Raw genomic sequence first — 27298 nt, 5'->3', positions numbered from 1 at the left:
TTTGATTGTTGTTTCTTTTTAAGTAGTAAAACTAAGCTAGTCATAACGAATACACCTATAAGAAACTTATAGGTGTACATCCGAATGTCATCTCTTACCAGATGTGTGCCTACAATTCATCGATTTCTCTAGATGTCCATCATCAGATCCTGAATTGGAGGGAATGACACCACCATGAATACCTTTTCATACAAAAAACAGTTTCCACATCTTGCAGTTACCGTAGTACCGTTAGTAATTTTGAATTTGATGTTTCAAGACAAACAAAATTAGCCAAACCTTTGGAAAAATACCAGGACAAAATTGAATTTAAAAGACGGTACCAAAAAAAATACATTCAATATAAAAATGACAACCTACCTCCTACTCAAATAACAACACATACTCGCAATATCATTCGCTTACTCATTGGTTGTCAGAAATCTTAGACATCACCCGCCCTCCCACTACTTGGGCCTAGCATCAAAACTACTTAAGGCCGTCTCAACATCTTAAACACACCAACTTGTTACGCGACACGTTATACGCTACTGCTTAGTAGTCAAGCAATATTTTTTGTCCTTATTACTGTACCTAATACAAAAAATGTCTAAAATTGGAATGAAGAAGAACAAGTCAAGATCTTCGAGGGCTGGACTACAGTTCCCAGTTGGAAGAATCCACAAGATTTTAAGAAATGGCAACTATGCGCCGAGGATTGGGAGCGGGGCACCAATCTACTTGGCGGCAGCACTAGAATATTTAGCAGCTGAAATACTCGAGTTGGCTGCAGAAGCGGCTACTGATAATAAGAAGAGCAGAGTTATCCCAAGACACATACTGTTCGCAATCAGAAACGATGAAGAATTGAACAAAATGTTGTCTGGTGTGACCATTTCGCAAGGAGGAGTGTTGCCAGCGATTAATCCCATTTTACTACCAAAGAAGACGATGAAAAAAGATGCGTAGGATAGCAGATATTTAGGTACCTAGGCTAAAGTTGATTAAGATCTAAATTATTATTGACAAAGTCCTTTTCAGGACTGCAAGGTTTCATGTTTCTTTTTCAAAGTCTAAAACGTATATTGAAATGGATAACACAACTTTACCTGGGGTGCGATTCTCCTAATTTTACTTAAGCGACATACGATTCACGTTCGACTCGATTCGACTGAGATCCGATTCCGACTCGATTACGATTCAAGCGTATGTGGCATTCCGCTATTTTTTCTTTGAAATAAACGTTTTTATCCTTTTCTGTCATTCAATAATGAATCATTTTGTCTGCAAATGATTTACGATTGCAAAATAATTGGACAGCAAACTACCGTATAGACCAAAATTACTAAAATAGCAGACCAATCGCACACCAATCAAATGTCAATCGAATACGATTGGTCTTTTATTAGTAGCAGAATGCCCGATATGGTTAAAACTGCTATTGCGATTCGATTTCTATTCGATTTTGACATTATTAACTTAGGAGAATCGGGCCCCTGCTCAGAACCGTCACAGAGATGATTTTATTACTTCTTTTTCAACGAATATTTACTCACTTTGATTCGTATACCTACATTTGGCAGGTGATTTACGTCTTTACTGTGATAAGAGGCTAAAAAAATATTCAGTAAACGAATCTTATCTATGATAGTAACTAAAGTTTCCGGCCATATACTATACACACAGGAAAAGACAATGTGAATATCCGTTTGTGTGATATTAGTTGCATAAAAAACTTATTGTATAGTTAATATTTAGTAATAAGTTTTTTATTTAAGATACTAGTTGACCTCACAGTCAAACCATTGCAACGGTTTTGTGGGGCTTAGCATAAAGATGATTACTTTGTGAAATAAGATTAATAAATAAAAATAAAAAAAAGCAGTTGCATTCCTACCTGTTTCTACTGATACCTTTTACGTCACATTCATAATCTGCCTAACCTTTTCCCAACTATGCTGGGGTCAGCTGCCAGTCTATCCGGAATAATCCGGATGCAGCTGAGTACTAGTACTTTACACGGAACGGCAGCCTATCTGACCTCCTCAACCTACTTACCTGGGCAACCCGACACCCCTTAGTTAGACTGGTATCAGACTTACTGGCTTCTGACTACCCGTAACGACAGCCAAGGATGTTCAATGACAGCCGGGACCTACAGCGTGCCCTCAGAAACACAGTCATTGGTGTCCAAGATTTAGAATTAGAAAGTAAAAAAGTTGTCCTTTACATAAATTACTTAAAACTAATAAAAGGCGTCGAATAATTAGTCGTCGTCGCTTCCACTCGGTAATGTACCCAACTTAGAAATGTTGCGTTGGTACTGATTGCCTGACTTTCAGCTTGCTTTTACTAAGTTTATTTAAACTGAATGACATAATATATTGAAGGTCAAATATATAGGTTTTTGCGTGGATCAACAATAATGTCAATACGATACGGGTTCGGGAGCACCGGCGCGACGCACACGCATCCAGGGGCTGCAAACATTGAAGGATTTATTTTTTGGACTTGAGAGAATATTAAAATACGTAATGTACCTTTTTATAGACTTGTTAATAATTCAATTCCTGGGTGTCCATCAAGCAAGGAAATTTATTGGTACCATTAATTTTTTTACATTAAGTATTCAAATACATATTTATTTGAATTGAAAATAGTAAGGCATGTCAACGCGTTTAAGCCTTGAGAACTATGTCCTGCAATGATAAATAAATGAGTTGAACACTTCACAACTAATTCTTACTAAAGTGGAAATCGTGAGAATCATTCCTAATATCAGAATTTAGGTAATAATTATACTCGACCCTTGACCTGCATTATAAAAGCTGAAAACTAGGTAGTAGCTTGGACCTTTGAGAAGTAGAAAGAATAGTTTTTGTCACCATCTATGGCGGAAGCCAATATTTTTTTTCTACATATATGTCACCGGTCTCTGATAAAACTCTGACACGTGCTCAAACCAACAAACAGTACAAGTTAGAAAACTAGTTTATTAAATAATATCCAATAAAGTTTCGTACCTATATGCAATGACAACAACAAACAGCAACAACCAAATGTTGGTGACCCCACGTCACAGCTGCGCGCGCGCAGGCAGCTGCTGTCGACCGTTACACTCGGCGCGTGCTACCCCTGCCTGTGTAATCACTATTATTATTATTATAGAGAAAGTAAGCAGCGAGGTACGTCATTAGATGAAATTTTGGTTTTTGAGAGAAAAATATTTTTGTTAACAAAAAAATTGGTGTTAACAATAATAGGAGGTGTTTTTCTTCCTTGTAAGTTGAAAATGGCATTTATTAATGACAAGACTAAATTTCTTCAACATCAATCACAAAGTAAGTTCAAACTTCATCCCCATCGTTGTCGAATGGGAGCGCCCAAGAAGCTGGCAACAGAAAATCAATTGAATTTTGTTAATTTAAATTCTTTTATCGTGGCGCATTAAAAACAATTAATAAAAGGAAATGGTATTGATGACTTCCTGCGATCAAGCTTTAAATAATCCGGAATGTTCGTTCAGTCTAGGGTCATTTCGATTTTTTCGACAAAAGTATGAATTTTTGATCTAGACAGACACGATATTTCAAAACTGACCTGCCTAGGTGCTTCATATTACACATAACTTCATACAAAACATCGGAGCCCTAACAACACGACCCCTTGTCAGAGACCTTTAAATTCATTCAATAATTGCACAACGTAATACCAGTTCCACTATAGGAAATAACTGGATATTCAAAATTACACTCTATACCTATAGAAATAAGATTCAATTTCCAATCATCCGATGTTATATTGTCATGGTATCAAATTTAAGGCAACAGCCAAGGGATTATCAACTTTAAGTTGGAAGTATTAAGGTAGTAAATAGGATGTGTGAACTTTTTTGAAATTGGAATTCGAATAGCGCGTGCCTGTTTGCAGGGGTGCGCGAGCGCCGTTTCCGACCCCGGTGTTTTTTTGAAAAAGGAATAATTTTACAGTTGACGGTTATACGTTGAACTGGATAGACGTGTGTTATCTGTAGAGTAATAATAGATTTATTTTTCAATAATTTTAGTCTAGTTTTAGTGGTTAAGTGTGAAGTGTTTTAAAGTGGATAAAAAATAAAAATACCAGGTTGAATGGTTTAAAAATTGGATGGAAAACACTTTGTAACTTTGCTAAATATCGTAAAATTAATATTTAAAATAACTATAATTTAAGTGAAATTAATTTAAATAAGTGAATTTATTCCATAAGAAACTTAACTTAAGCTTAACTTAGTGTTTAACTTAAAGAAAGCAGTGAACTAGAACGGTTACGCTTACAGCCCACCCTTCTTACAAAACAGGATTCATGCGCTAAAGGGGAATTATTACGCTTAAAACAATGGATTCACCAAAAATCGTGTACAAATACTACTCCAACCCAGCATTTTGTTCACAAAGCGAAGTTGTATTCGCACAGAAAACATGTATGACGAAAATTGTGTCGCCCGAAAGGCAACGGATGCCACCTTTAGGCGGGAACTCGCCTAGAAAGATCGAAATAGGCAACAGAATAATGAGGACAGATATATCTGATAATCCTTTACGTATGTCACCGGCGGGGGCTCCAAGGTACAGAGAGGAGCCTCCTGAATTGCCGCCAAAACCTCCCAAATTCCAAAACAGGAGTTTTCAAAGACAGTCTTCTTTAGTTTATAAGCCTACAAGGTCAGTAAGATGTAGAACGAGAAGTGAGGATTTAGAAATGGCACAATTGAAGCAGCAACGACGTTCCAGGTTTGAAAGACAAGCAGACAGCGACGATGGTTTAGAAGATAGTCGAACAAAACATAGATATGAAGTCATACAAGACTTTGACGATATAGTAGACTATTCGCCGACAAAAAAGAGGATAGTACAAGCAAAACCTGATGAGATTGAAGAGTACAATGTTGACGGGCCTGACGAAAATGAATTAAAAGAAATACCGACTGAAATTGTGAAGACTGTCAACGGTAGAACGTTGAGATACGCTATAATACCTACTGAAGATGATGAGCCTAGGAAATGTAATGTTACCTTCACTTCGCCAGTTATGTCTAAAAAGAATTTGATAGCGACTCAAAAGTTACATGAACTTCTATCAACGCCAAGGAAATTGAAAAGTTATGGAAGCCAGCCTTCAGTCAGAATCACACCGAATAAATCTATAGACAACAAATATTCAGAGACGCCAAGAAAGTTTGTTTCCAGTACTCCGACCCAAGGTGTTACTCCATCGAAGTCTTGTGCGAACTTGACTTCGAGGACTAGTGCTCCGACTTCGCCAATTTCGCCTAAAGCGCAACAGAAATTAAACTATGGTTTGCCTGAGAAACTACCAAATATACCAGCGTTTGACAGACATGATGTTTTCGTAACGAGTTTTAGAGATAAGAGTAGAGACAGGAGTTTTGACTTAGAGAGGGAGATGAGTAGAGAAAGAAGGGATTATGAAAGGAGAAGAGAGAGCCAGAGGAAGGATAAGAATACTGCTGTTATTATACCTAGGTAAGTTTACATAGTTACTTATGCTTTTACAGAAAAAGTTGAGCTTGCATTTATAAATTTAGTAAGGATAAGAATGAGGTGCCTTTTCTCATTGATCGTTCTATATGTATATTGGTAAATCCCCGTGCATCGGAGAGCACGTAAATGTCGGTCCTGCGCTTGATCTCCCTATGGTAGTGTCGGATTGCCGTCCCATCGGGCTATGAGTGTGAAGGAATAGGGAGTGCACCTGTGTCTGTGAAAATGCTTGTGCACTATATAATGTCCTGCGCAGTTGGCTAATCTCCATACATGAGAACAGCCGCCGTAGCTGACAATCGGCTAGGAGGACATCATATTGGTGAAAACCACATGATAAGCCATGTATTTCTGAGTTTATCGCGAACGCACAGACAGGAGTCGGTTTAGATAATCTAAGTTTCAAACAATCTTCGTTCGTAGGTACGAAACGAGACGAAATGAAACCGTGGTAAGAAGTTCGCGAAATTTCGATCGAAACTTCGTTTTTTCTTGTTTCATTATAATGTCCTGTTTACTACAAAATGGTTTACTAGCTGTTACGCCCCGACACCTGCTCTTTGTGGCATCTGTTTTACGCATTTGTATAAAAAGTCGTAGGTATTTCATCGACATCGTATTTCATCAGGCAAAGTTTGCATATTTTTCGATTTTCGATAAATCGAAAGCTTATCGTCGCTAACCGACAGCTGTTTTGCACGTGTCAAATGTTTTTTTCTAAGTTTTTTTTTCATAAATCCATCCTTCCCCACTTCTTAGGTGTAGTTTTAGCGACAAAATATAGTTAACCGACCGCCATACGCATTGAGAAGCCGTCTCGTTGAATTACTCAATACTCAATCATTTATTGCATTCCACAAATAGTCAGTACTTAAATCATTAATAAAATAATACCACAGTTTTTATCTACTTATTACTATTTTGCAAAACGCAAATAGAATAAGTTTCTAGCGTTTAATAGAAACAGCCTTTATATAGAACTTTTATAACACAATGTTGCAATACTAATGTAACCAATAAGTATTTAGTTTTTGTCAGGAGCTTAAATATTTATCAAAAGTTCATGTAAATAACTATTGATGGTGTTTAAATGCTTTAGTAGGTAGGTGTCTTAATTTTTCCAAAATAAATAATGTCTTGTGAAATTAAAAGCCGCGTAACAGTAAAAATGAAAATAATGTTAGGGCGAAGACGGCAATAACTATCCAGTTCATATTTGAGTATTTTTTTAGGTCAATCAATAGACATCCTTTTTTATTTTTGTTAAGCTTAAAGCTAGCGTAATTTTTGAAAATCTTAAATTACAGTTAAAATTAGTAGTACATTCGAGTTTTTGGGATTAACATTAAGTAACTTGGTTACCACCAGCTATTATTGAAAAAAAAAACCTTTTTTCTTTTCCTTAATGCATAATTGCCCAATACTTACTTACTCTTTTATAAAAGTTCAACTACATATAGGTATATCTACTAAACTAGCTTAAGCCAGTGGTTTCGTGGAAACTACTCCACGCACCCAGGTAAATAGTTTACTCACCTACCTTTAGCCTTCTTCGATAAATGGGCTATCTAACACTGACATAATTTTCCCTCCTTAAAACTTCCTGAGATTAGCAACATTCCAGCAAACGATCATATTATGTACATACCTACTATAGATTTTCTTATTAAAACTTCTCCATATTCCAGGGTAGCCTCCCCACCATCAGTGTACTCCGAAGAAACCTACAAATCTTTCTCCAGTCTCAAGACACTGTCAGGTGCAACAGCCTCCCTGCTGATAGCTGCCATCATGTTGACGATGTGTGGCGGACTGACGGCCGGCTTGAGTTTCTATATGATGTACGCGGTGAGGAACTTTGGACTTTTATTAATTTGTATTGGTTTGACTTCACTTGGTTTAACTTGTTTGAAAATGAGTATAAGGCTCTAGCTGTCTGGTGTAATGGTTAACTGGACTTAATTTTAAACTGTGTCTTAATTTGGCTCATGTACACACCATCGTTTGTTTTTGTGCGCTGAGTCAATAGATGTTTTTTTTTTCTATTGTTTTTGAACTGGCTAGTGGGAATAATATGATATAAATAGTATTTCTGCCTGTCATGTAGCATCTAAAACCGTTCTAAGTTTCTTTGTGAAATGGTATTAATTCTAAATGTTGTTACAACGCAAATAAACAAGTAAACGAATTGATGTATGAACTTGCCTAGGCTGTTTTTATTTGAACTACTTGTTAAATAAGTTGTTTTGAGTAATTATTTTACTGAGCAGCAACTGGGTATTGATTTAGACTGTTTTAGGGTGCTAGTTTCAGGCTAATAAGCTCCTCTTACCCTTTTAAATAGATAATTGATCGTGTTTTCATTAACCTCCTATGCAAAAATCAAAGTACTTAATTAGCAACATTCTGCTATTTCAGATCGGTAGGCGCTATTACTTAGACTTCGGCGTGCTAGCTGGTTTTACCTGCTTTTTGTTGGGACTACTTGGATTCAGGACTAAGAGACAACAGTTACTGCCTAACAGGAATTATATATCTGGTAAGTTTATGGTTATGTAGATTTGGCATACATACTTTTTTGTATGGTACACGAATGACCTACTCTTATCGTTGGGTAAATGCCTTTTACCTTTTTATTGATAAGTTCGTTTTTAAAAAGTAATTAAAATTAATCAATAAATATAGTCCTTACATTGTTAACTAATAAAATATATTACTAAACATCATGAATAGTAAGGTATATGATAATATTTTTGTTCTACCCGCATGTTTTCATAAGATAAGAAGTGTCCTTCTTTTTAACAAACGCCTCAATATAAATATTTGCGGTAAAGTAACAACATAATTTTTATGCGGGATCTTTTATGGCCAACAACTTATTCTTATTGATGCTCCTTGTTGCACTATTAAAGGAAAAATAGGGCTTGTCACTTTTTGTTCTAGATATGTTATTAGATTAGAACGTTGATCAATAAAATAATTCAGTCATAAAACTGAATAAATAGAATGCAAATGAAGCAACAATTCAACTTAGATATTTCAAAATCGAATCCTCTAACTTAATTCCTTTTTTAAATATATTTATCCTTTCTATTCCACAGGTTACATCGTCCTCTCATCATTTTCTCTACTCAGCGCGTTCGGTCTACTCATTCTACTATGTCTAGAACCAAAACCAGGAACACCACTAAACGACATCACCTCGGGAGCCGTTTGCGGCGTCAGTCTACTGTCGTTGTGCTTGGCTACGATTGGTGTGCTAGCTTCTTACTGCTGTGTGAAAGACCCGCCTGATAATCGAGTTGGAACTACGAGGTGGTATTGAGAAATTAATTATGGCTTGATATCAGTATGAGGATGTTGTCTGTTTTTTATTTTACGGGAGACATTGCTTGATTTACATACATACTTATATGGGAGAACTCCAGAGTAGATTTCATATTTAGTGTGCCGAGCTCATGATATTCCACAGTCGGTTATACCTACACTACTTGTCAAATTGGTTTGAGGTCTTTTTTGATCAGGATTAGGTTGAAACCGCTGGAAACAGTTAAATATAGGTAACTTCAGTGCACCATACCAGCAGTGCAAAGTAAGGATTCTTACTATCACGTTTAAAGGTAGAATTCCGTGGGTCGCGGCTGACGCAGCCGCGCGCGGCCTACGACAGTCGTCGGCCGCGCGCGACAATAGTCAACCTATGAAAATGTATGGCGCCGCTGCCGAGGTCCGCGACAGTCGCGCGCGGCCGACGAATTTCGTGAGCCGCACGCGGCCGTACGCTTCTCAACATGGTCTAGCGCTTAATAACATCTATAGAATCTTAGTAAAACTAGAATTTAATTGTTTTTTATTTAGTCGGCAAAACTTCTTTTTGTTTTCATTACAATACAAATGCTTTTGAATCAGTATTTGGTAGTATCCTTCTTCATTTCTACTTTTTAAGGATAGGGTCGATTGGTAATCTATTTACAAAAAAAGGACACAGCAGCACTTCATCCTCCTCTTCTTCAAGGATATCGATTAGCACTTTGACTAGAGCAGTGGTTCTTAACCTTTTTGATATGAGGGACCACTTTAACTAAAGTTTGTCTTGCCGGGGACCACCTCATCGGTTTACCTAAATTAGCACTCATTTCTTAATTATTTATAAAAAAAAAAACTGAATTTTTGGTTCAGTTCTACTCAAAGCTAAACGCATGTCGGCAGTTGTGTAGGTAAGCAATTGCAAGTAAAGAAAAACTTGCCGATGCAGTTTCCAAATGCGCGAGCAAAGCGAGCGCGAAATTTTTATCGGACTTAAACCAAATATTACGTAAAATGTAGCCCAAACGTACTTAACTTTTTGTTTGTTGACAAATGCAAAAATAAGGGCATACAGTTTCTGAATACGCGAGCGCGAAATTTTAATTATTTTTTAAGACTCAAAACCAAAATTACGTAAAATGTAGCCCAAACATACATTTTCATGAATGGGGGGACTAGGTACGACACACCCGATATACGTGAAAACCCCCGCTCGCAATTAAGGTTATGGCACATTATAGCGGCACCGCAACAGCATGGCTCCACACCAGCATTTAAGGTGTCATTCAATTTAGAGCATTAAATCGTGTATATTATAAGATATTTCGTAATGTCAATATAAAAAAGCCAATGGCGAGCAGTCAGCGTGCTTGCCGCTTCCACACAACTCGACTCGCCGCCCGCGTGCTGCAAGCGAGCGGTCCTCATGCGTACAGCGCGCCGACGGCGTGCTAATTGCGCGCCGACTCCGAGCCGGCAGCGAAACAACGTCATTGCGTCGTGTTCAATCATAACATCAATCATAATCGTCTTAAAATAATATTGAGTTTGCGGTGACAGCAAGCTTACACCTCGCGGCCGGCGCGCGGCCGGCGCGCCAACGGAGCGCCAACGGCGCGCCGACGGCGAGCGGACAGCGCGTGGTTAGCGCGCTGACAGCTAGCCGTAGTCTTAATTCGAGGCGACGCCGTGCTGCTGCCGTGCTGTTGCCGTGCTGCTACAATGTGCCACAAGCTAGTCGATAAAAATTAAGTTAGATAACGTATAGCAACGTCGCGAAGCTAAGCTTCGCGGACCACTTGGAATGCCTCCAGGGACCACCAGTGGTCCGCGGACCACCGGTTAAGAACCACTGGACTAGAGGGAACGGACGAACAAAATCTACTTATTTCAAGACAATGCCGCGCGCGGCTGACGAAATTCGTCGGCCGCGCGCGACTGTCGCGGACCTCGGCAACGGTGCCATACATTTTCATAGGTTGACTATTGTCGCGCGCGGCCGACGATAGTCGTAAGCCGCGCGCGTCCTACGATGTCGCGATGGACGGAATTCTACCTTTAGATTCGAGCTGTATAATGTTATTGTAAAACTCATCTTCAAGAATACTTACACATAAATAGATTTTATATTTATCCATAGATACTCATTACAGACAACAAAATGCAGTGACAAACAAGTAGAACTATTCTTTCGTACTTTAACAAACTTGAGTATTTATTGCTATGATTAAAATTGTAGGCGTTATAATAGCGGTTTTGATATTTATGTGTTAAGAATGTTCTGGAATAATATTATTTAATTATATATAAGTATTCAATTTACATCTTAAACTTATACGTCTTTTCACATGTGCTGGATTCCATTTTGTTCTTATTTCATTGGTAAATGTGTCTACGGAATCGGTCTACTCTATAAATAATGTGTATGATGTTTTATTAGGTATGCGATAGTTTAGATACCAAAGCAGGTCCAAATTTAAATTATCTGTATTTTATTATGTGGTTGTTGTAAAATTTTAATAAATGAAAATGGGATTAATATTTTATGTGTCGTGTTTTATTTTTTAAACTAGATCCTTAAGCATGACGCTAATAGTAAATTCATAGTTCTGATAATATGTTAGGTATGCTAAAGTAAGCCATTTGAAAATACATGTAACAGCGCTGTGCATTTTAGATTTTTAAGTGGTATCAAACCTTTTTTTCACACAACTTACGCATTTATATCTGGAATAAGAATTTATGTCAAAGTTTTCGTTTCTTTCATATTATACCTACACCAAATATCTAGCAATGGTAAGTAACTAAACATTCATTTTTTCTTTCTCCGTGATTCTCAATGATACATTTTATCACTATATACCTTCATGCTGGCATTAATTTCACGAGCATCCCTACCTACTCCTTTATTTTTGTGAATGAATACCTAGGTAATACGTATTCTTCATTGATTACGACAGGTTGTACAATAACGATTTACTCCCTACGGGGTTTTCCTTGCAAAGTTACGTAAAATCAAAATTCTGTAGTGTTTGTATGCCGTTTTTACCCTTTTAACGTTCCGAATTACATACCAGTCTTCATCATCAGTCAAGTTTTAAAACTCTCCTTTCTCTTGCAGTTGAGATAGATTTTAAGCTCTGTTAAAAATCCTAGTTGTAGCTTTATTTATAAGTTACAGTTGTCGACAGTTTTATGTTGGATTAAAAGCAAGTTTATTATAAATATTACATTAAAGCAAACAGTTATTCTGAGAAAAGGAGCATTATAAGTCGTTGTCAAACTGTGCGTCAACATTAAAAATTCCGATGTAGAATTATTGCTTTCTGAAGCATGATTATATTGCTGTCTTTTTCCAACTTCTTTGATAAGTCGTTATGCTATCCTGCTGTCCACAAACCTGGAACGCGTTCACAATTGTTCACCCCTCGACTGAGATTTGTACAGCTTTGTGCTAAATTTGATAACAATTGAACTGTTTGATAACAACAATTTCTAATTGGTGTAACCATTAAACGAGATGTAGCTGAGATTATAGTAACTAACCTGACAGCTGCATTTATGTCAACGCCCAGCGAGTTATGCATTTCGTAATTTAAGTTTACAAGTGTTGTTGATAGTACAAAACAAGTAAGTCTTTGTTGCATTACCTTCTTTTTATTAGGATGAATGATTGATACCATGGCGTTGTTTCACCTTGTTGAAAGAAAAATAACAAGGTTTAGTTCTGAATTCAAAAGAAATGCTAAATCAACGAAAATAGTTCAAAATGTTCAAAGGTCTTTTTAGAAAAATAGTAAACATTTGAAGGTCGAAATTAAAATATATTTTTTCTTTCGTAATGCTTCTGTGACGATCATCTATTTGCGACATGTTTATGTTATAACTTAATTAAAACCTTTGTTCATGACTGAATGAATACAAGTATAATATACATTTAATACAATTTATGATGCTTTATAGATATATTGTGCTGTTCCAATTATTTTATCTGTATTACTGGCAAAAACATAGCATAGTAACATTAGTTACAACCAATCTGGCCTCATATAATGTTTCACCTACATTTAATAGTAAAATAATGAACAATGAAAGTTATTATTATTTGGTTTTGTCAGATGGTAAGTACTTAGTCACGATTTGGTAGTTATTTATTAAAGATTTTGTCATTATCAAGCTGTCACTATTTGTCGACAAGCCATTTTCGCGCAGTTTCACCCCCCTCCTGTGGGAACTACTGCCCATACCGGAAAAAATGTAGCCTATGTTAATCAGAAAGAGTATAAATTTCCAACAGTGCAAGAATTTTTCAAATCAGTAAACAACCCACTGACCGAGCCTTTAGGGTAATAAATAAACAAAATATTTCCCCCCACTATTATAAAACTTAGTACAATTTTGTATTTTTTAAGGTAATTAACTATTACTTAAATTATTATTAAAGAATAAATGAATAAAGTGAAAGAATGATAGACTATAAAATCTGTGATGCAGAAAATAAGTAAGCAAAGATTTCCAATTGGACATTAGCATATTCTATGTTGAAAGTATCAAGTTATGCTAATACTAGCTTGCATCTTGAGAAGTTTATTTTATGTTCATTTTTTTTATTTATTCAATAGTCTGTGAGGTTGAACATAGACTTAGTTGGTTAAGGCCCAAATTCAATGAAAAGAAACAAGTTTTCTTATTTTTCCTATGCTTATTTTCATTCAATTTTCAAAGTAAACAGTATTTTTGGATTTTGAAGCAAAGTCCCTAATTTGACCATTTTTCACAATTTAAAACTTTAAAGTTCTTCATAGTTCAACTTATCTTCACACTACATTTTACAACATTGAGTAAATAAAATTGCCATATGGGTTATCCTTTTTAATTTCCAGGAATTAGTCTAAATAGTCAGACAAAGAAAGTCTAGATAATCCTAATTATTAGCATGGGTTTACTTCATTTATACTAATATTATAATAAAGAGGAAACATTTTTTACCGTAAAGGCCTGAGAAACGACTGCTGACCCAATTTTAAATATTGTTTAAAAGTCAAATCATTTATTTCATTTAGGCCTTTAAAAGCACTTATGATCGTCAAAAATTATAAAAAAGTTTGATTCTAGTTGCCCATTCCAAAAGTAGCTTTCTATGGAGAAGAACGGGCAAGAAACTCCATGATTACTCTTTTTAAAACATTTTGTTGGAAAGCTACATTATTCCCGAGTAACATAGGAATATATTTTATCTGGGTATGGGCAGTAATTCCTACAGGGCCCCCGTGAAACTGTGGGAAAACATCTAGTCCTTTATATTTTCCGGGAATTTGTTTAAAAAACCAGACAAAGAAATTCAAGTATTCCTAATTACTATCATAGATTTACCTTATCATAACTATTTTTAGAATTTTGGCCATATTAGATACTTAAATAAGTGAATCATCAAACTTATTGTTTTCAAGTTAATAAAATGTTTATCTACATATGTTATTGACTATTTACAATACAACACATTGGTTACAAGATAAGCGGCGCTCATTGAATGCTGTTTTAATTTAATAACAATGTTTTAAATTGAATTGAATAAGTGTTGATAACTTTGTTGTTATTTATCTGAGTATTAAAACTTAAAAATCAATTTTCATAGAGAAAAGGTCTTTTATATAATATTGTAGACATGCTTTGTACATGTTTTTAATCAACAAAACAAAAAAAAAGTAAGATCATCATCTGCATAGCCTTTTCCCAACTATGTTAGAGTCGGCTTCCAGTCTAACTAGATGCAGCTAAGTACTAGTGAGTCACATGGAGCGACTGCCTATCTGACCTCCTCAACCCAGTTACCCGGGCAACTCCATACCCCTTGATAAGTCTTGTTGTTCGACTTTCTAGCTACCGATTACCCTTAACTATTGCCAAAGATTTTCAAACGACACACGAAAGAATTCTTCATGACGTAGGTAGACGGTCACCCATCCACCGACCGACCGCGCCGAGCGTTGCTTAACCTTTTGATTGGTTACGAGTTCCTGTTTTCATTTAACATTACTATGAAACGTTATTACGAAATAATAATAGTTATATTGTAATATAAACAGACCTTATCTCAATGCACAATGCACGTACTAAGGGACATTCGTACACACATTGTGTGTTGATAAAATTAATTTGTTGTTGCTACATTAAATTCCTAATTAAAAGGTACTAATTATTTACTTATGTTTTTGTTATTATATATCTTGATTTCGTATTTATTTCTTATCACATTACATGTTTAATGCAGTTTAATAATTACTTTTTTAACCAACTTCCCGAAAAGAAAGTCAATGTAGTAAAACCAATTAGAAAATTAACTCAGTTAATCACTAAACATTAGTCTATCTGTCTACCGTAAACTTGAAAACTACAAAACAAACAAATTACTCATTATGCGAAATAATGTCCACATACTATTATTTCCCTAATTTTCGATGTAAAACCCCAATTATCCATTTATGACGTTTATTCTATGACTGATTTTACATTAGACATCAGTAAATAATACGAATTAAAGTAAATATAATTAACTAATGATTCCAGGGGTCGTAATGGCGCACCCACATTTACGGGAAGCGGCCGAGTCTCTTCTCAGCAGTGTTAGTCCGCATCATAGGACGCTCAGTGAGTATTTATTCAATTTATTTAATCCATATTTTTAACCGACTTCAAAAAAGTGAGCTTCTTGTACGTATTGTGCGCGACTATCTCACGTTTGGCTGAACAGATTTTCGAATAGGCTCAGTCAGACTTAGGAGAAGGCTTAAGATAATATTTAGAAAATTATTGAAGTCAATTTTTTTTTGTGGTGGTGGACAGACGACCCTATAAAGGTCGCCGGAAGACGCTGGATGGAGGTCGCCTCCAACAGGTATCTGTGGAGATCTAAGGGGAGGCCTATGTTCAGCAGTGGACGTCCTATGGCTGCGATGAATGAATGATTTTTTTTGTAAAAAGTTTTATATTATAAAGAGGTTTTGTGTTTGTGACGTTGATTGAAAACGGTGTTATAAGCTAAATTATACCCATATACGGGAAGGAGTTTCTTTAGGACACCTTTGACACCGTGGCTATCAGCTAGTGGTTAAATGTTCAAAGAATTAAGAAAGTTTCTTCTTACCAACAACTATTCATCATTGCTGGCTAGTTGGCCACGGTGGCTATGGAACTTGATCAGTCAGCTACGCAGGACATATTATACTAGGCAGCCCAGACACATTTTGTTCCTTGGGATTTCAACTAGGTGCAGCCCGGGAAAAGCTGATATAAAATGCCTATAGTCTTCCTCGATAAATGGGCTATCTAACACTGAAACATTTTTTTCAAATAAGACCTATAATAGTTCTGTGATTTGCACGTTTAAACAAACATTTCAGATGTAACAATAATATTTTGTTAATCATTTCAGCACACTCAACATCTCTGAACCTAGTATCAGATGACCTGGTGGCCGGACACAGGCCACAAGGCAAGATGTCTACAGTGCGGCGCTTCTTCTGTCTGTTTGTCACGTTCGACTTGCTGTTCACCAGCCTCATGTGGCTTATTTGTGTTATGGTGAGGTTTTTTTATAATATTTTCATAACATTCAGCACACTCAAAGTGTATTTAAGCCAACACATAATTGAGCCAGTACATATTTAAGCCAACACATATTTAAGTCCACACATATTTAAGCCAACACATACTTAAGCCAACCCCAAGAAGTGTAGGTCCCGGCTGTCATTGAACATCCTTGGCAGTCGTTACGGGTAGTCAGAAGCCAAGGGGTATTGGGTTGCCCGAGTAACTGGGTTGACGAGATCACAGCTGCATCTGGTTAGACTGGAAGGGAAAAGGCTAGGCAGATGATGAGGCTTCAGGCCACTGAAGGTCTCTGAACCTAGTATCAGATGAGCTGGTAGCCGGACACAGGCCACAAGGCAAGATGTCTACAGTGCGGCGCTTCTTCTGTCTGTTTGTCACGTTCGACCTGCTGTTCACCAGCCTCATGTGGCTTATTTGTGTTATGGTGAGCTTTTACTATATTTTAACAATATTCAGCACAATATTTAAGCCAACATATAATTAAGCCAGTACATATTTAAGCCAACACATATATTTAAGCCAACACATATCTAAGCCAGCACATATTTAAGCCAACACATATTTAAGCCATCCCCAAGAAGTGTATCTTGGACTCCAATGACTGTGTTTCGGATGGTACGTTAATGGCTGTCATTGAACATCCTTGGCAATCGTTACGGGTATTCAGAAGTCAGTAAGTCTGACACCAGTCTAAACAAGGGGTACCTACTGAGTTGAGGAGGATAGATAGGGCAGTCCCTCCTCATAAAACTCTGGTACTCAGCTGCATCCGGTTAGATTGGAAGCCGACCCCAACATGGTTGGGAAAAGGCTAGGCAGATGATGATGATTCAGGCCACTGAAGGTCTCTGAACCTAGTATCCGATGACCTGGTAGCCGGCCACAGGCCACAAGGCAAGATGTCTACAGTGCGGCGCTTCTTCTGTCTGTTTGTCACGTTCGACCTGCTGTTCACCAGCCTCATGTGGCTTATTTGTGTTATGATGAGATTTTAAGAAAACTTCGGAAATGTTTAGATTTCTTTTTAATTTTGTTGTACGGAATTCGAACCCAGGACGACTTCTTAGTCATTATAATCCAAATATGTCGTACAAACTGTTGACGCTATAAAAGTGAAAGTTTTTGTGTATGTGTGAGTCTATGTTACTTCTCCTCGAGCAAATGGCTTATCGGATTTTGATGAAACTTGTCAGTGATATAGCTTTAGTATATAGAGTGATTTATGAACAATTGGGAATTAATCGCGATAATTCCCGACTGTTTATTAATATATGTGTATAAAATCGAGTTTAAAAGCATATACACTATTTTTTTTTATCGAAACGCGGCCTTCCTGATATCTAAGCTGTCTAACATTGAAAGAATTTCTCAAAAATCAGACCAGCACTTCCTGAGATTATCACGTTCGAGCAAACGAACAAACATACAAACTCTTCAACTTAATAATATTAATATTATCTTCTATTCCAGATGCGAGGAGAAACACTACAACAAATAATGAACACAGAGATAGTGGAGTACAACGTGAAGGTATCCCTGTTCGATATAGTGATGGTGGCTGTGTGTCGGTTTGTCGTGTTACTGCTCTTCTACGCCGTGCTCTATATCAATAACTGGAGTATTATTGCTGTGAGTACCACTACATAGTATAAATGTGAAGTTTGCACAAAATCGTTCGAGCGGTTCTCCATTAGTATAATTATTTTGTAACAAAATGGTGGACTTTATACGTAGCGAAGCAGCCTTGTACCAGTATTATATCGGGTGTGTCGTACCTAATTACATTAAATAGGGTATTACATGCATTTTTGAAATATATCTTAAATAAATTCTTTAGTCTTAATATATCTCTAAAAAATTAAAAATATTTTTTTTTCTCACGTTATGTACGAATATAAATTAATTGTTTTATCATAATTTCAAATTTCGCGCGTATTTCGCGAAAACGCGGCACACAACGGACGCCATGATTGTTTTTTGGTCATGACGTCATTACGTAAGAAAACAAACTACAGCTGTCAGTAATACATATTTTGATATGTATTGAAAATTTTAATAATGAGTAATTATGCTCCGTATCGTTGGTGTGTTGTTTCTGAATGTGAGAACACTAGTGTAAAAACACCAGACAAATTATGGATTCAAGTACCAGTGGATATAAATATGAGAAACACTTGGTTAAAAGTTGTTGACTACCGTAATGACGTCATTAGCATGGCGGCGACATTTCGTAGTGTTCAAAGACAGATAAAAAAACCTAAAAACTTTAAACTGCAATAAAAAATATATTTATGTACCTTACGAAGTGAAACTAACATTTCCCGATTGCTTTTCCTCTAAACAATCATTGTAATATACTTTTAATTTTTTTCTCATCTAGACTAAAATACCCTATTAAATACGTTTATGTACTGGTTGATATATGTATGTCGATAAGCTCAAAGAAAAAATATAAATAAGTAAAATTTCTTCGAACAAATTAAATAGAATAAAAATGTGCGAGAATCAGAACACATATAAGAGTCAGTCATTACAAACTTACTGAAATTCTCCCTTGAAAACTGACAGCTGAGGTCAAAAAGGACAGGTCAAAAGTTTTGACCAGTTGACAGCTGTCAGTTTTTAACTTTTGTAACTTTATCTCTGCATTACACATGATGTTGTAAATTTTAAAATCGAAAAATGACTCCTATGGCTAAACCACTGAATAGATTAGGTATTTTTTTTTTAATTCGCCATAGAATATCATACAGTATATGTGATAGAATTTAATGTGATTGGTACGACACACCCGATATAAAACAAAGTCGTCCGTGTCTGTCTGTCTGCGTGACCGCGATAAACTCACGGATTTTCATGCGGTTTTTATCGATGAATTTATCAGAAAGGGTATATAATATATTGCCTTACAACGTAGGGGCAGGGCGGGGTCAAGTCTGTGGGTGTAATAGACCGAATAGATTATATTAATTGAAACGGCGGCTACGGTATTCTTTGTGTACAAGTCTGATTTTAAGAATTTGAAAACGTAAATATTTGAAAATCCGTCAAATGAATATTGGCCATTAAAAAGTTTCCTTTGAATGGTTGAATTTATTTATTTTGTGTCTTAGTAATAAATGATGTTTGTTTTGTTTCAGCTATCAACAGGGTGTACGTGTGCTCTATTAATAGCTAAAGTTTTTGTATTTGACGTAAGTACCACTCATACATATTTTTAGTGTTGCTTGCCAACACATGTTTAAGCCCACACATATTTGAGCCAACAAATATTTAAACCAACACATATTTAAGCCAACACAAATTGAAGCCTACCCATATTTAAATCCACACATATTTAAGCCAACACTTACTTAAGCCAACCCATATTTAAGTCCACACACATTTAAGCCAACACATATTTAAGCCAACATATATTTAAGCCAACACACATGTTTATGCCAACTCATATTTAAGTCCACACATATTTAAGTCAACAGATATTTAAGCTGTCATGTAACATCCTTGGCAGGCGTTACGGGTAATCAGAATCCAGTAAGTCTGACACCAGTCTCTAACCCCTTCTAAAGGGGTTTAGGGTTGCCTGGGTAACTGTGTTGAGGAGGTCAGATAGGTAGTCACTTCTTGTAAAGCACTGGTACTCAGCTGCATCCGGTTAGACTGGAAGCCGACCCCTACATAGTTGGAAGATGATGACATACTTAAGCCCTCTTTCCTCAACAGTGGCCGAATGCGGTACAGCCAGTGTACGAGGTGTTCCTCATTCTGACGTCGTTCACGTTAGCGTGGGGGAAGGCCTGGTTCCCAACACATGTTTAAACCTATACATACATATTTAAGTCCACACATAATTAATCCAACACATATTTAATCGTACACATATTTAAGCCAACACATATTTAAGCCAGCACATATTTAAGCCCACACATACTGAAGACAACCCCAAGAAGTATATCTTGGAAATTAATGTGTGCTTTTCGGAGGGCACATTAAACTATAGGTCCCGACTGGCGTTGAACATCCTTGGCAGTCGATACGGGTAACTGGGTTGAGGAGGTCAGATAGGCAGTCGCTCCTTATAAGTCACTGGTACTCAGCTGCAGAAGCCGACCCCAACATAGCTGGGAAAAGGCTCGGGAGATGATGATGATGTTTATGCCCACACTTTTCCCCAACAGTGGCCGAATGCAGTACAGCCAGTGTACGAGGTGTTCCTCATTCTGACGTCATTCACATTAGCGTAGGGGGAGGCCTGGTTCCTAACACATACTTAAGCCAACACATATTTAAGCCCTCACATATTTAAGTCGTCCCATGTTTAAGCCAATACATACTTAAACCAACACATATTTAAGCCACCCCATAATTAAGCCAGCACATATTTAAGCCAACCCCAGGAAGTATATCTTGGAAACCAGGTCAGATAGGCAGTCGCTCCTTGTGACACACTGGTACTCAGCTGCATCCGGATGGACTGGAAGCCGACACCAACATAATTGGGAAAAGGCTCGGGAGATGATGCCCACATATATTCATGCCCACACTTTCCCCAACAGTGGCCGAATGCCGTACAGCCAGTATACGAGGTGTTCCTCATTCTGACGTCGTTCACGTTAGCGTGGGGGGAGGCCTGGTTCCTCGACTTCCGGGTGCTACCTCAGGAGTTGCAGGCCAAACAGATATTAGAGTCTATAGGTATGTATGGAAAGTTTGGAAATACTGTCATATACCGAAATCGAAGACTATTCATGATTTAAAGTAAAAGTAACGGTCAAATTCAATTTTTCTATTAGTTTTGCTGTCACTTTAGCCTTGAAAAAACGTATTTGACCGTTACTTTTACTTTAGACATTACTTTAACTTTTAATGAAGAAACTGGCCGTTAGTCGTAAAATCCGATAGTTGTAATAACCAGTGACGGGTAAAGCATATAGCATTCAGTCAGGACCGTTGATTTCGGTCAATTTAACTAATCATTTTTATTATGAACTAGAACTAATAAATATTTGAATAATATTTGATAATAAATATTTGATTTCAAACTTTTTATAATAAGCTGTAAAATGACAAACTTTGCTTTATTTATTTATTAATATACATTTATTTAAATAGTGGCAAAACATGCGTCTTCCACTGAAATTGCCATATAGTACTTACCTACTTCCTTGTTTTTAAGGGGGTGATTATTTTTCAGCTTTTGCCCCCCCCCGTCTCTCTCCCCCCTCTCTCCCCCATCTAAATAAAAATGTAGGTCCGGGGTTGGGTACAGGAGACAGACGGAAAGCAAAGTCTAAAACTTAGTAACCCGTACCTATTGGTACTTTAGGTCCCGTACGTATTTTATGCTTAATATTGTATGCAAAAGTGTTTTAATTTCAATGTTTCTCCCCACAGTCCACCACGGTGCCTCCGAACGCACCCCACTGCTGCCCCCCACGGCGGGTCACTCGCAGTACGCGGAGTCCACCGTCAAGTGGTTCTCCCCCGTCGAGACCCCCGAGTCCAGTCCCCGCCCTCGCCGGCCCGGGGAACAAGTTATATTGACGCAGGAACAGGTCAGATAGTGTGTTAAGTTCGATTTAGTGGTTTTTCTGACAGGTTTTTAGGTGGATTTAGTAGTTTGAAGACAGTTGCCCACGGTTGAGTGGTTTTCTTCGGTTTAGAGTTCTCGTAGTCAACTCATATTGACGCAAGAACAGGTCAGATGCTGTTTTTTCATACTTTAGAGTGTGTTTTTGACAGATTTGGGCCAACATTCTAGGTGGATGAAGCAGCTAAAAGACAATTATTCACGGTAAAGTGGTTCCCTTCAGTCTAGAGGTCTCATGGTTAAGTTATATTGACCCAAGAACCGGTGAGCTTTTGATTTTGATAGAATAGGGGGTTTTTTCACATATTCAGGTCAAAATTCTAGTTAGATTTAGCAGTCTTAAAAAGTGGTTATATCCCATGATGTCCACGGTGCCTCCGAACGCACCCCGCTGCTGCCCCCCACAGCGGGTCACTCGCAGTACGCGGAGTCCACCGACAAGTGGTTCTCCCCCGTCGAGACCCCGAGTCCAGTCCCCGCCCTCGCCGGCCCGGGGAACAACTCATATTGACGCAGGAACAGGTCAGATGATGTATTTTGATACTTTAGGGTGCTTTTTTGACAGGTTTCGGGCAAGTTTCTAGCTGGATCTCCCAGTTTTGAAAAAAACAAAATACGTTTTTGAATCTTTAGAATCTCCCCTATTTGATTATAATGACGCAAGAACAGGTGAGATGGTGATTTTTGGTAAAATAGGGGATTTCTTCAGAGGTTTAGGCTAACATTTTAGGTGGATTTAGCAGTTAAAAGACAATTGTAGAGGTCTCATGGTTAGGTTATATTGACCCAGAAACAGATAAGCTGGTGTTTTTTAACAGGTTTATGCCAAAATTCTAGCTGGGTATCGGAGTTTTGAAACAAATGTCCTTATGATGCATGTCCTCTATCTGGTCATATTGATGCAAGATCAGGTATGGCGAAGTTATTTTTGAGGTAACGTTTTCAACGAATTTCCAGTTTAACTTGATTTCAATTTAGTTGAGGACTGCCATTCATTTTTGCGAAAATGTTATGCTGGTTTATCAGCCATTTTGATAACATTGTTCCTCGATTTCTTTTGATAAGTAACTGCCACGCAATTCGATCGATAAAAAGGTTAAAAAGGATCGATAAACGCTTGGAGTGATCGGTTCGTTTAAGGGTCTACCTTGACGTGTTTCAAAAGGCACGATAAATTGATGGGTCTGACTGTCTTACCAACGGGTATCAGGTTGCCCGGGTAACTGGGTTGAGGAGGTCCGATAGGCAGTCGCTCCATGTGGCACACTGGTACTCAACTGCATCCAGTTAAACTGGAAGCCGACCCCAACATAGTTGAGAAAAGACTAGGCAGTTGATATGAACTGCAACAAAGTATTCAACCTTCTTCTAATTAACCATAGTCCGTATGGTTCAATAATTTGCATTAATAAGACCTGATTAATACAAAGAAACCGCTCATCGTCAATTGAGATTAATTTATGAATGACAATGTATTCTATTGTAGTTGTATTTTACCAGAATAAAGTTGATTGATAGACTCAAAGTCGAAGATTCCTACATCGTGCAAATTTAATTCACATACCGGATAAGTGAACTTCAAGATTCTCATGTCATAACCGAACTCAGAATGCTCATCATCATCTATCACTGCATCATCATGATGCATTGATGCATCCATGTGATGCATTCAGATGAGATGTACTGCGGATTTCTATAGGCTATCTACCTTGCTGTTTTGCTAACTAGAGAGAGAGATAAGAGTTTGACATTATTTACTAGTATGCTAATGTCAACAATCTTTCTAATCTATTAAGCAAATCAATAGTTGGATAGAATATTGGGAACGGCCGTGAGTCGTTTCACAGTTACACTAGTTTTCTCCAGTGGGCACACTCGCGTCCCGTAGGAACTACTTACCATCTATACTAATATTATAAAGCTGAAGAGTTTGTTTGTTTGTTTGTTTGAACGCGCTAATCTCAGGAACTACTGGTCCGATTTGAAAATTTCTTTCAGTGTTAGATAGCCCATTTATCGAGGAAGGCTATAGGCTACTTTTTATCCCGGTACGGGAAGTAGTTCCCACGGGATGCGGGTGAAACCGCTGGCAGAAGCTAGTACTTAATATAAAGTTTCCCATAGCCTTCCGCGATAAATAGGCTATCTAGCACTGAAAAACGTTTCAAGTCGAACTAGTAGTTCCAGAGATCAGGGGTGCGATTCTCCTAATTTTACTTAAGCGACATACGATTCACGTTCGACTCGATTCGACTGAGATCCGATTCCGACTCGATTACGATTCAAGCGTATGTGGCATTCCGCTATTTTTTCTTTGAAATAAACGTTTTTATCCTTTTTACAAGCTTTTATTTAACTTGCAATGTATGTATGTATGTATGTATGTATGTATGTAACTATGTGTGTTCGGGTGGAATTTTACAACTCAATTTTAAGGCACTTGCCCTCAACCGATTGAGCTGCAATTTTGCATACATGTTTAGTTTGGATGACAATGCATGTTAAGCTATGTGACGTCATCCTAAATCCAACATGTCTAAATATACAAGATGGCGGACTAGTTATTTTTAAAGTACCTATACAATATGGGTATCAAATGAAAGGGATTGACAAGTAGAACACATCGCACTTTACGAAATAAAAATCCAGGATAGCCGCCGCTACAAAATGGTGAATAACCTATTTTTTTCAATCCCATCCATACCTATGGGTATCCCATGACAGGCAAGTAGAATAAAGTGCACTTTACCAAATCAAAACTAAAAAGTATAAAATAAATTGAGGTAAAAAAATCTTTAAAAACAAGCTTTTATTTAAATGCGCTAAAAATAAAAAAATAAACTTTTACTGTAACTTTACTGATTTATGTTTTAAAAGCTTGTCGCGATTTTACTAAGAAAGTAAATACGAGTACTTAAATCTCGCGACAAGCTTTTAAAACATAAATCAGTAAAGTTACAGTAAAAGTTTATTTTTTTATTTTTAGCGCATTTAAATAAAAGCTTGTTTTTAAAGATTTTTTTACCTCAATTTATTTGTCATTCAATAATGAATCATTTTGTCTGCAAATGATTTACGATTGCAAAATAATTGGACAGCAAACTACCGTATAGACCAAAATTACCAAAATAGCAGACCAATCGCACACCAATCAAATGTCAATCGAATACGATTGGTCTTTTATTAGTAGCAGAATGCCCGATATGGTTAAAACTGCTATTGCGATCATATTGCGATTAGATTTCTATTCGATTTTGACATTATTAATTTAGGAGAATCGGGCCCCAGTGCGTTCGAGCAAACATACAAGCTTTTTGTATAGGTAATATGAGTATATTTACTGATGTGTATTTTGTAATACTACCAAGGATTTTGCATGGAAGAATGCGCACAGAACTTGTTAGTTATTATTTGACACGACTAACAAACAAGATAATAGGTAACTAGTAACTTTACATATTATGCTTCACTGCTAAGCCGAGGAATATTAAATATCACGGCAAAGCCAATTTGCTGAAATTAGATACATATATCTATGGAGCCAGCACGAGCCCAAGTACTTTTTATCTATCTATTGTCGAACCAAACTAGTTTGTAGAAATATTTCTCACTTCTTTCTGAGTGAACTACTTCCTGCGCCCGGTTAAAAGGTAGCCGTATGTAATACGGAAAGAATGTTTAAAATTAACTCTTCAGCTTTATAATATGAGTATGGATGTTAACTGACGACCTCGATGGCGCAATGGTCACCATGCCGGACAGCCGAACCTGAGGTCCCGGGTTCGATTCCCGGTTCGGTCGACATTTGTGTGATGAGCATGCTTGTTGGCCGTGGTCTGGGTGTTATCAGGCCCGCCGCTAGCTGTTAGTTCGCCCGCGTGCAAAACTGATTATGCCGCCCTACGACTACATATTATACTGGATTTGTCAAAAAAAAGAAAAATTCGTTAAGATTATAAAATACGTATTTTAATTAGGTACAATTATTATATTCGTTTACTGAGGTGTAAAACTAAGCCACATAATCATTACAAAAACTTAACTCTTCTGTGTAGTGCACCTGGTGCGATGCAAGTAGAGAGCAGTAATCGTAAATCAGCGTGAGCGAAGCGAGCGCGCAAATTTTATAGTTTATGGTCTGCAAATGCAAAGTCCGTAAATGAGCTTATGTAGCGCCCTTGTGCAATCATTACCCAAGTGGCCCCTATTTATTGAAAAATTGTGATTAATAGGTACCAACATATGTATATCTAAGTGCTTTTTTTGCAACGAAATAAATATCTATAACAATGTTTAAATTTAGTAACAAATGTTTGGGTTGGTGATAATGTTGGTTTTGGTGGGTTTCCTGTTGAAAAAGTCAACGCAGAAGACACACACCATATGTAAAAAAGCGCGAGCGAAGCGAGCGCGAAAATTTTTCAGTCTAAAGACACAAAACAAATAAAAACCACAGTAAATTAACAAAGCAAAGTCAAATAGTAAGATATGCACAGAAATGAAGTGTAAACTGTAAAGGTATACGAAGCCGCGAGCGAAGCGAGCGCGATTTTTTCCTTTGAGTTTTCATGAAGTAAACATGTCATAAAAAGCCAAAATGAACAAAAAGCCATAACGGACGTGCGCGAAAAATGTATTTTCGGAATTGAATGCCTCAACAATTGAACAAAGATAAATCGTGATATCTGACATGGAGCCGCGAGCGTAGCGAGCGCGAATTTTTTTTTGGATGCAATGGATGAACCCGTCAAATTGACAGGACACGACCAAAGCGAGGGCGGCTTTTTCTGAAAATTTTATTGCTAATCTACTCATCTAATTTTATTAACCCACCCAAAACAAAAATGTGAAAGACTGCCAAGTTCGATAATATGGGAATGCTTCGCCTATAAAAGAAGTGAGATCTGAATAAGTACCAAGTTCCATACACATACCTCAGTTAAAAATAGTTACTTTTTTAATGATGTTACTTGGCAAGTTTTCATACACCTTGTTATAAACCTACTAAACGCAATGAATCAAGTATTTAATTTTCTATTAAAACTTGCCAAGTAATCATCATTAAAAAGTAACTATTTTTAACTGAGGTATGTGTATGGAACTTGGTACTTATTCAGATCTCACTTCTTTTATAGGCGAAGCATTCCCATATTATCGAACTTGGCAGTCTTTCACATTTTTGTTTTGGGTGGGATTTCATTTATTTTTGTAAGGTTGTTTATTTTATTTTTTTCTTATGATGAAGTTAGTTAAAGAAATGTCTCATTTA

General features: G+C 37.1%; 2 protein-coding genes across 4 annotated transcripts in view; both read left to right on the top strand.

Annotated features, from left to right (window-relative positions):
- Nucleotides 1–3877: 3877 nt before the first annotated feature.
- On the top strand, nucleotides 3878–11374 carry LOC124643515. The gene is made up of 5 exons (XM_047182516.1): nucleotides 3878–5504; nucleotides 7211–7370; nucleotides 7941–8061; nucleotides 8624–9134; nucleotides 10884–11374. The coding sequence occupies exons 1-4, from the start codon at nucleotides 4357–4359 to the stop codon at nucleotides 8845–8847; spliced, it is 1653 nt and encodes a 550-aa protein (XP_047038472.1). The 5' UTR covers nucleotides 3878–4356; the 3' UTR covers nucleotides 8848–9134; nucleotides 10884–11374.
- An 866-nt stretch (nucleotides 11375–12240) lies between these two features.
- LOC124643230 (steroidogenic acute regulatory protein-like) overlaps nucleotides 12241–27298 on the top strand; it is a 36723-nt gene continuing 21665 nt past the window's right edge. Inside the window, exons 1-7 of one of the 3 annotated variants that reach the window (XM_047182118.1) lie at nucleotides 12241–12458; nucleotides 15396–15476; nucleotides 16261–16409; nucleotides 17910–18068; nucleotides 19580–19633; nucleotides 20996–21134; nucleotides 21834–21994. In XM_047182118.1, the coding sequence (XP_047038074.1) occupies nucleotides 15404–15476; nucleotides 16261–16409; nucleotides 17910–18068; nucleotides 19580–19633; nucleotides 20996–21134; nucleotides 21834–21994 (735 nt within the window). In that variant the 5' untranslated portion in view covers nucleotides 12241–12458; nucleotides 15396–15403. Of the gene's footprint in view, nucleotides 12459–15395; nucleotides 15477–16260; nucleotides 16410–16722; nucleotides 16864–17294; nucleotides 17423–17909; nucleotides 18069–19579; nucleotides 19634–20995; nucleotides 21135–21833; nucleotides 21995–27298 lie in introns of those variants that run through there. The other 2 variants (XM_047182121.1, XM_047182120.1) reach the window with 2 other exon arrangements.

Source organism: Helicoverpa zea, chromosome 27 (assembly GCF_022581195.2).
Source record: "Helicoverpa zea isolate HzStark_Cry1AcR chromosome 27, ilHelZeax1.1, whole genome shotgun sequence".
Taxonomy (NCBI): Eukaryota; Metazoa; Arthropoda; class Insecta; order Lepidoptera; family Noctuidae; genus Helicoverpa; species Helicoverpa zea.
The sequence above is the reverse complement of the archived record's forward strand: the minus strand, read 5'-3'. Positions and strand labels throughout refer to the sequence as shown.

Coding starts and splice junctions, on each gene's coding strand:
- LOC124643515 (XM_047182516.1), top strand. CDS start 4,357: ATGGATTCACCAAAAATCGTGTACAAATACTACTCCAACCCAGCATTT. Junction 7,371..7,940: donor GTTTCTATATGATGTACGCG/GTGAGGAACTTT, acceptor CTGCTATTTCAG/ATCGGTAGGCGCTATTACTT. Junction 8,062..8,623: donor TAACAGGAATTATATATCTG/GTAAGTTTATGG, acceptor TCTATTCCACAG/GTTACATCGTCCTCTCATCA.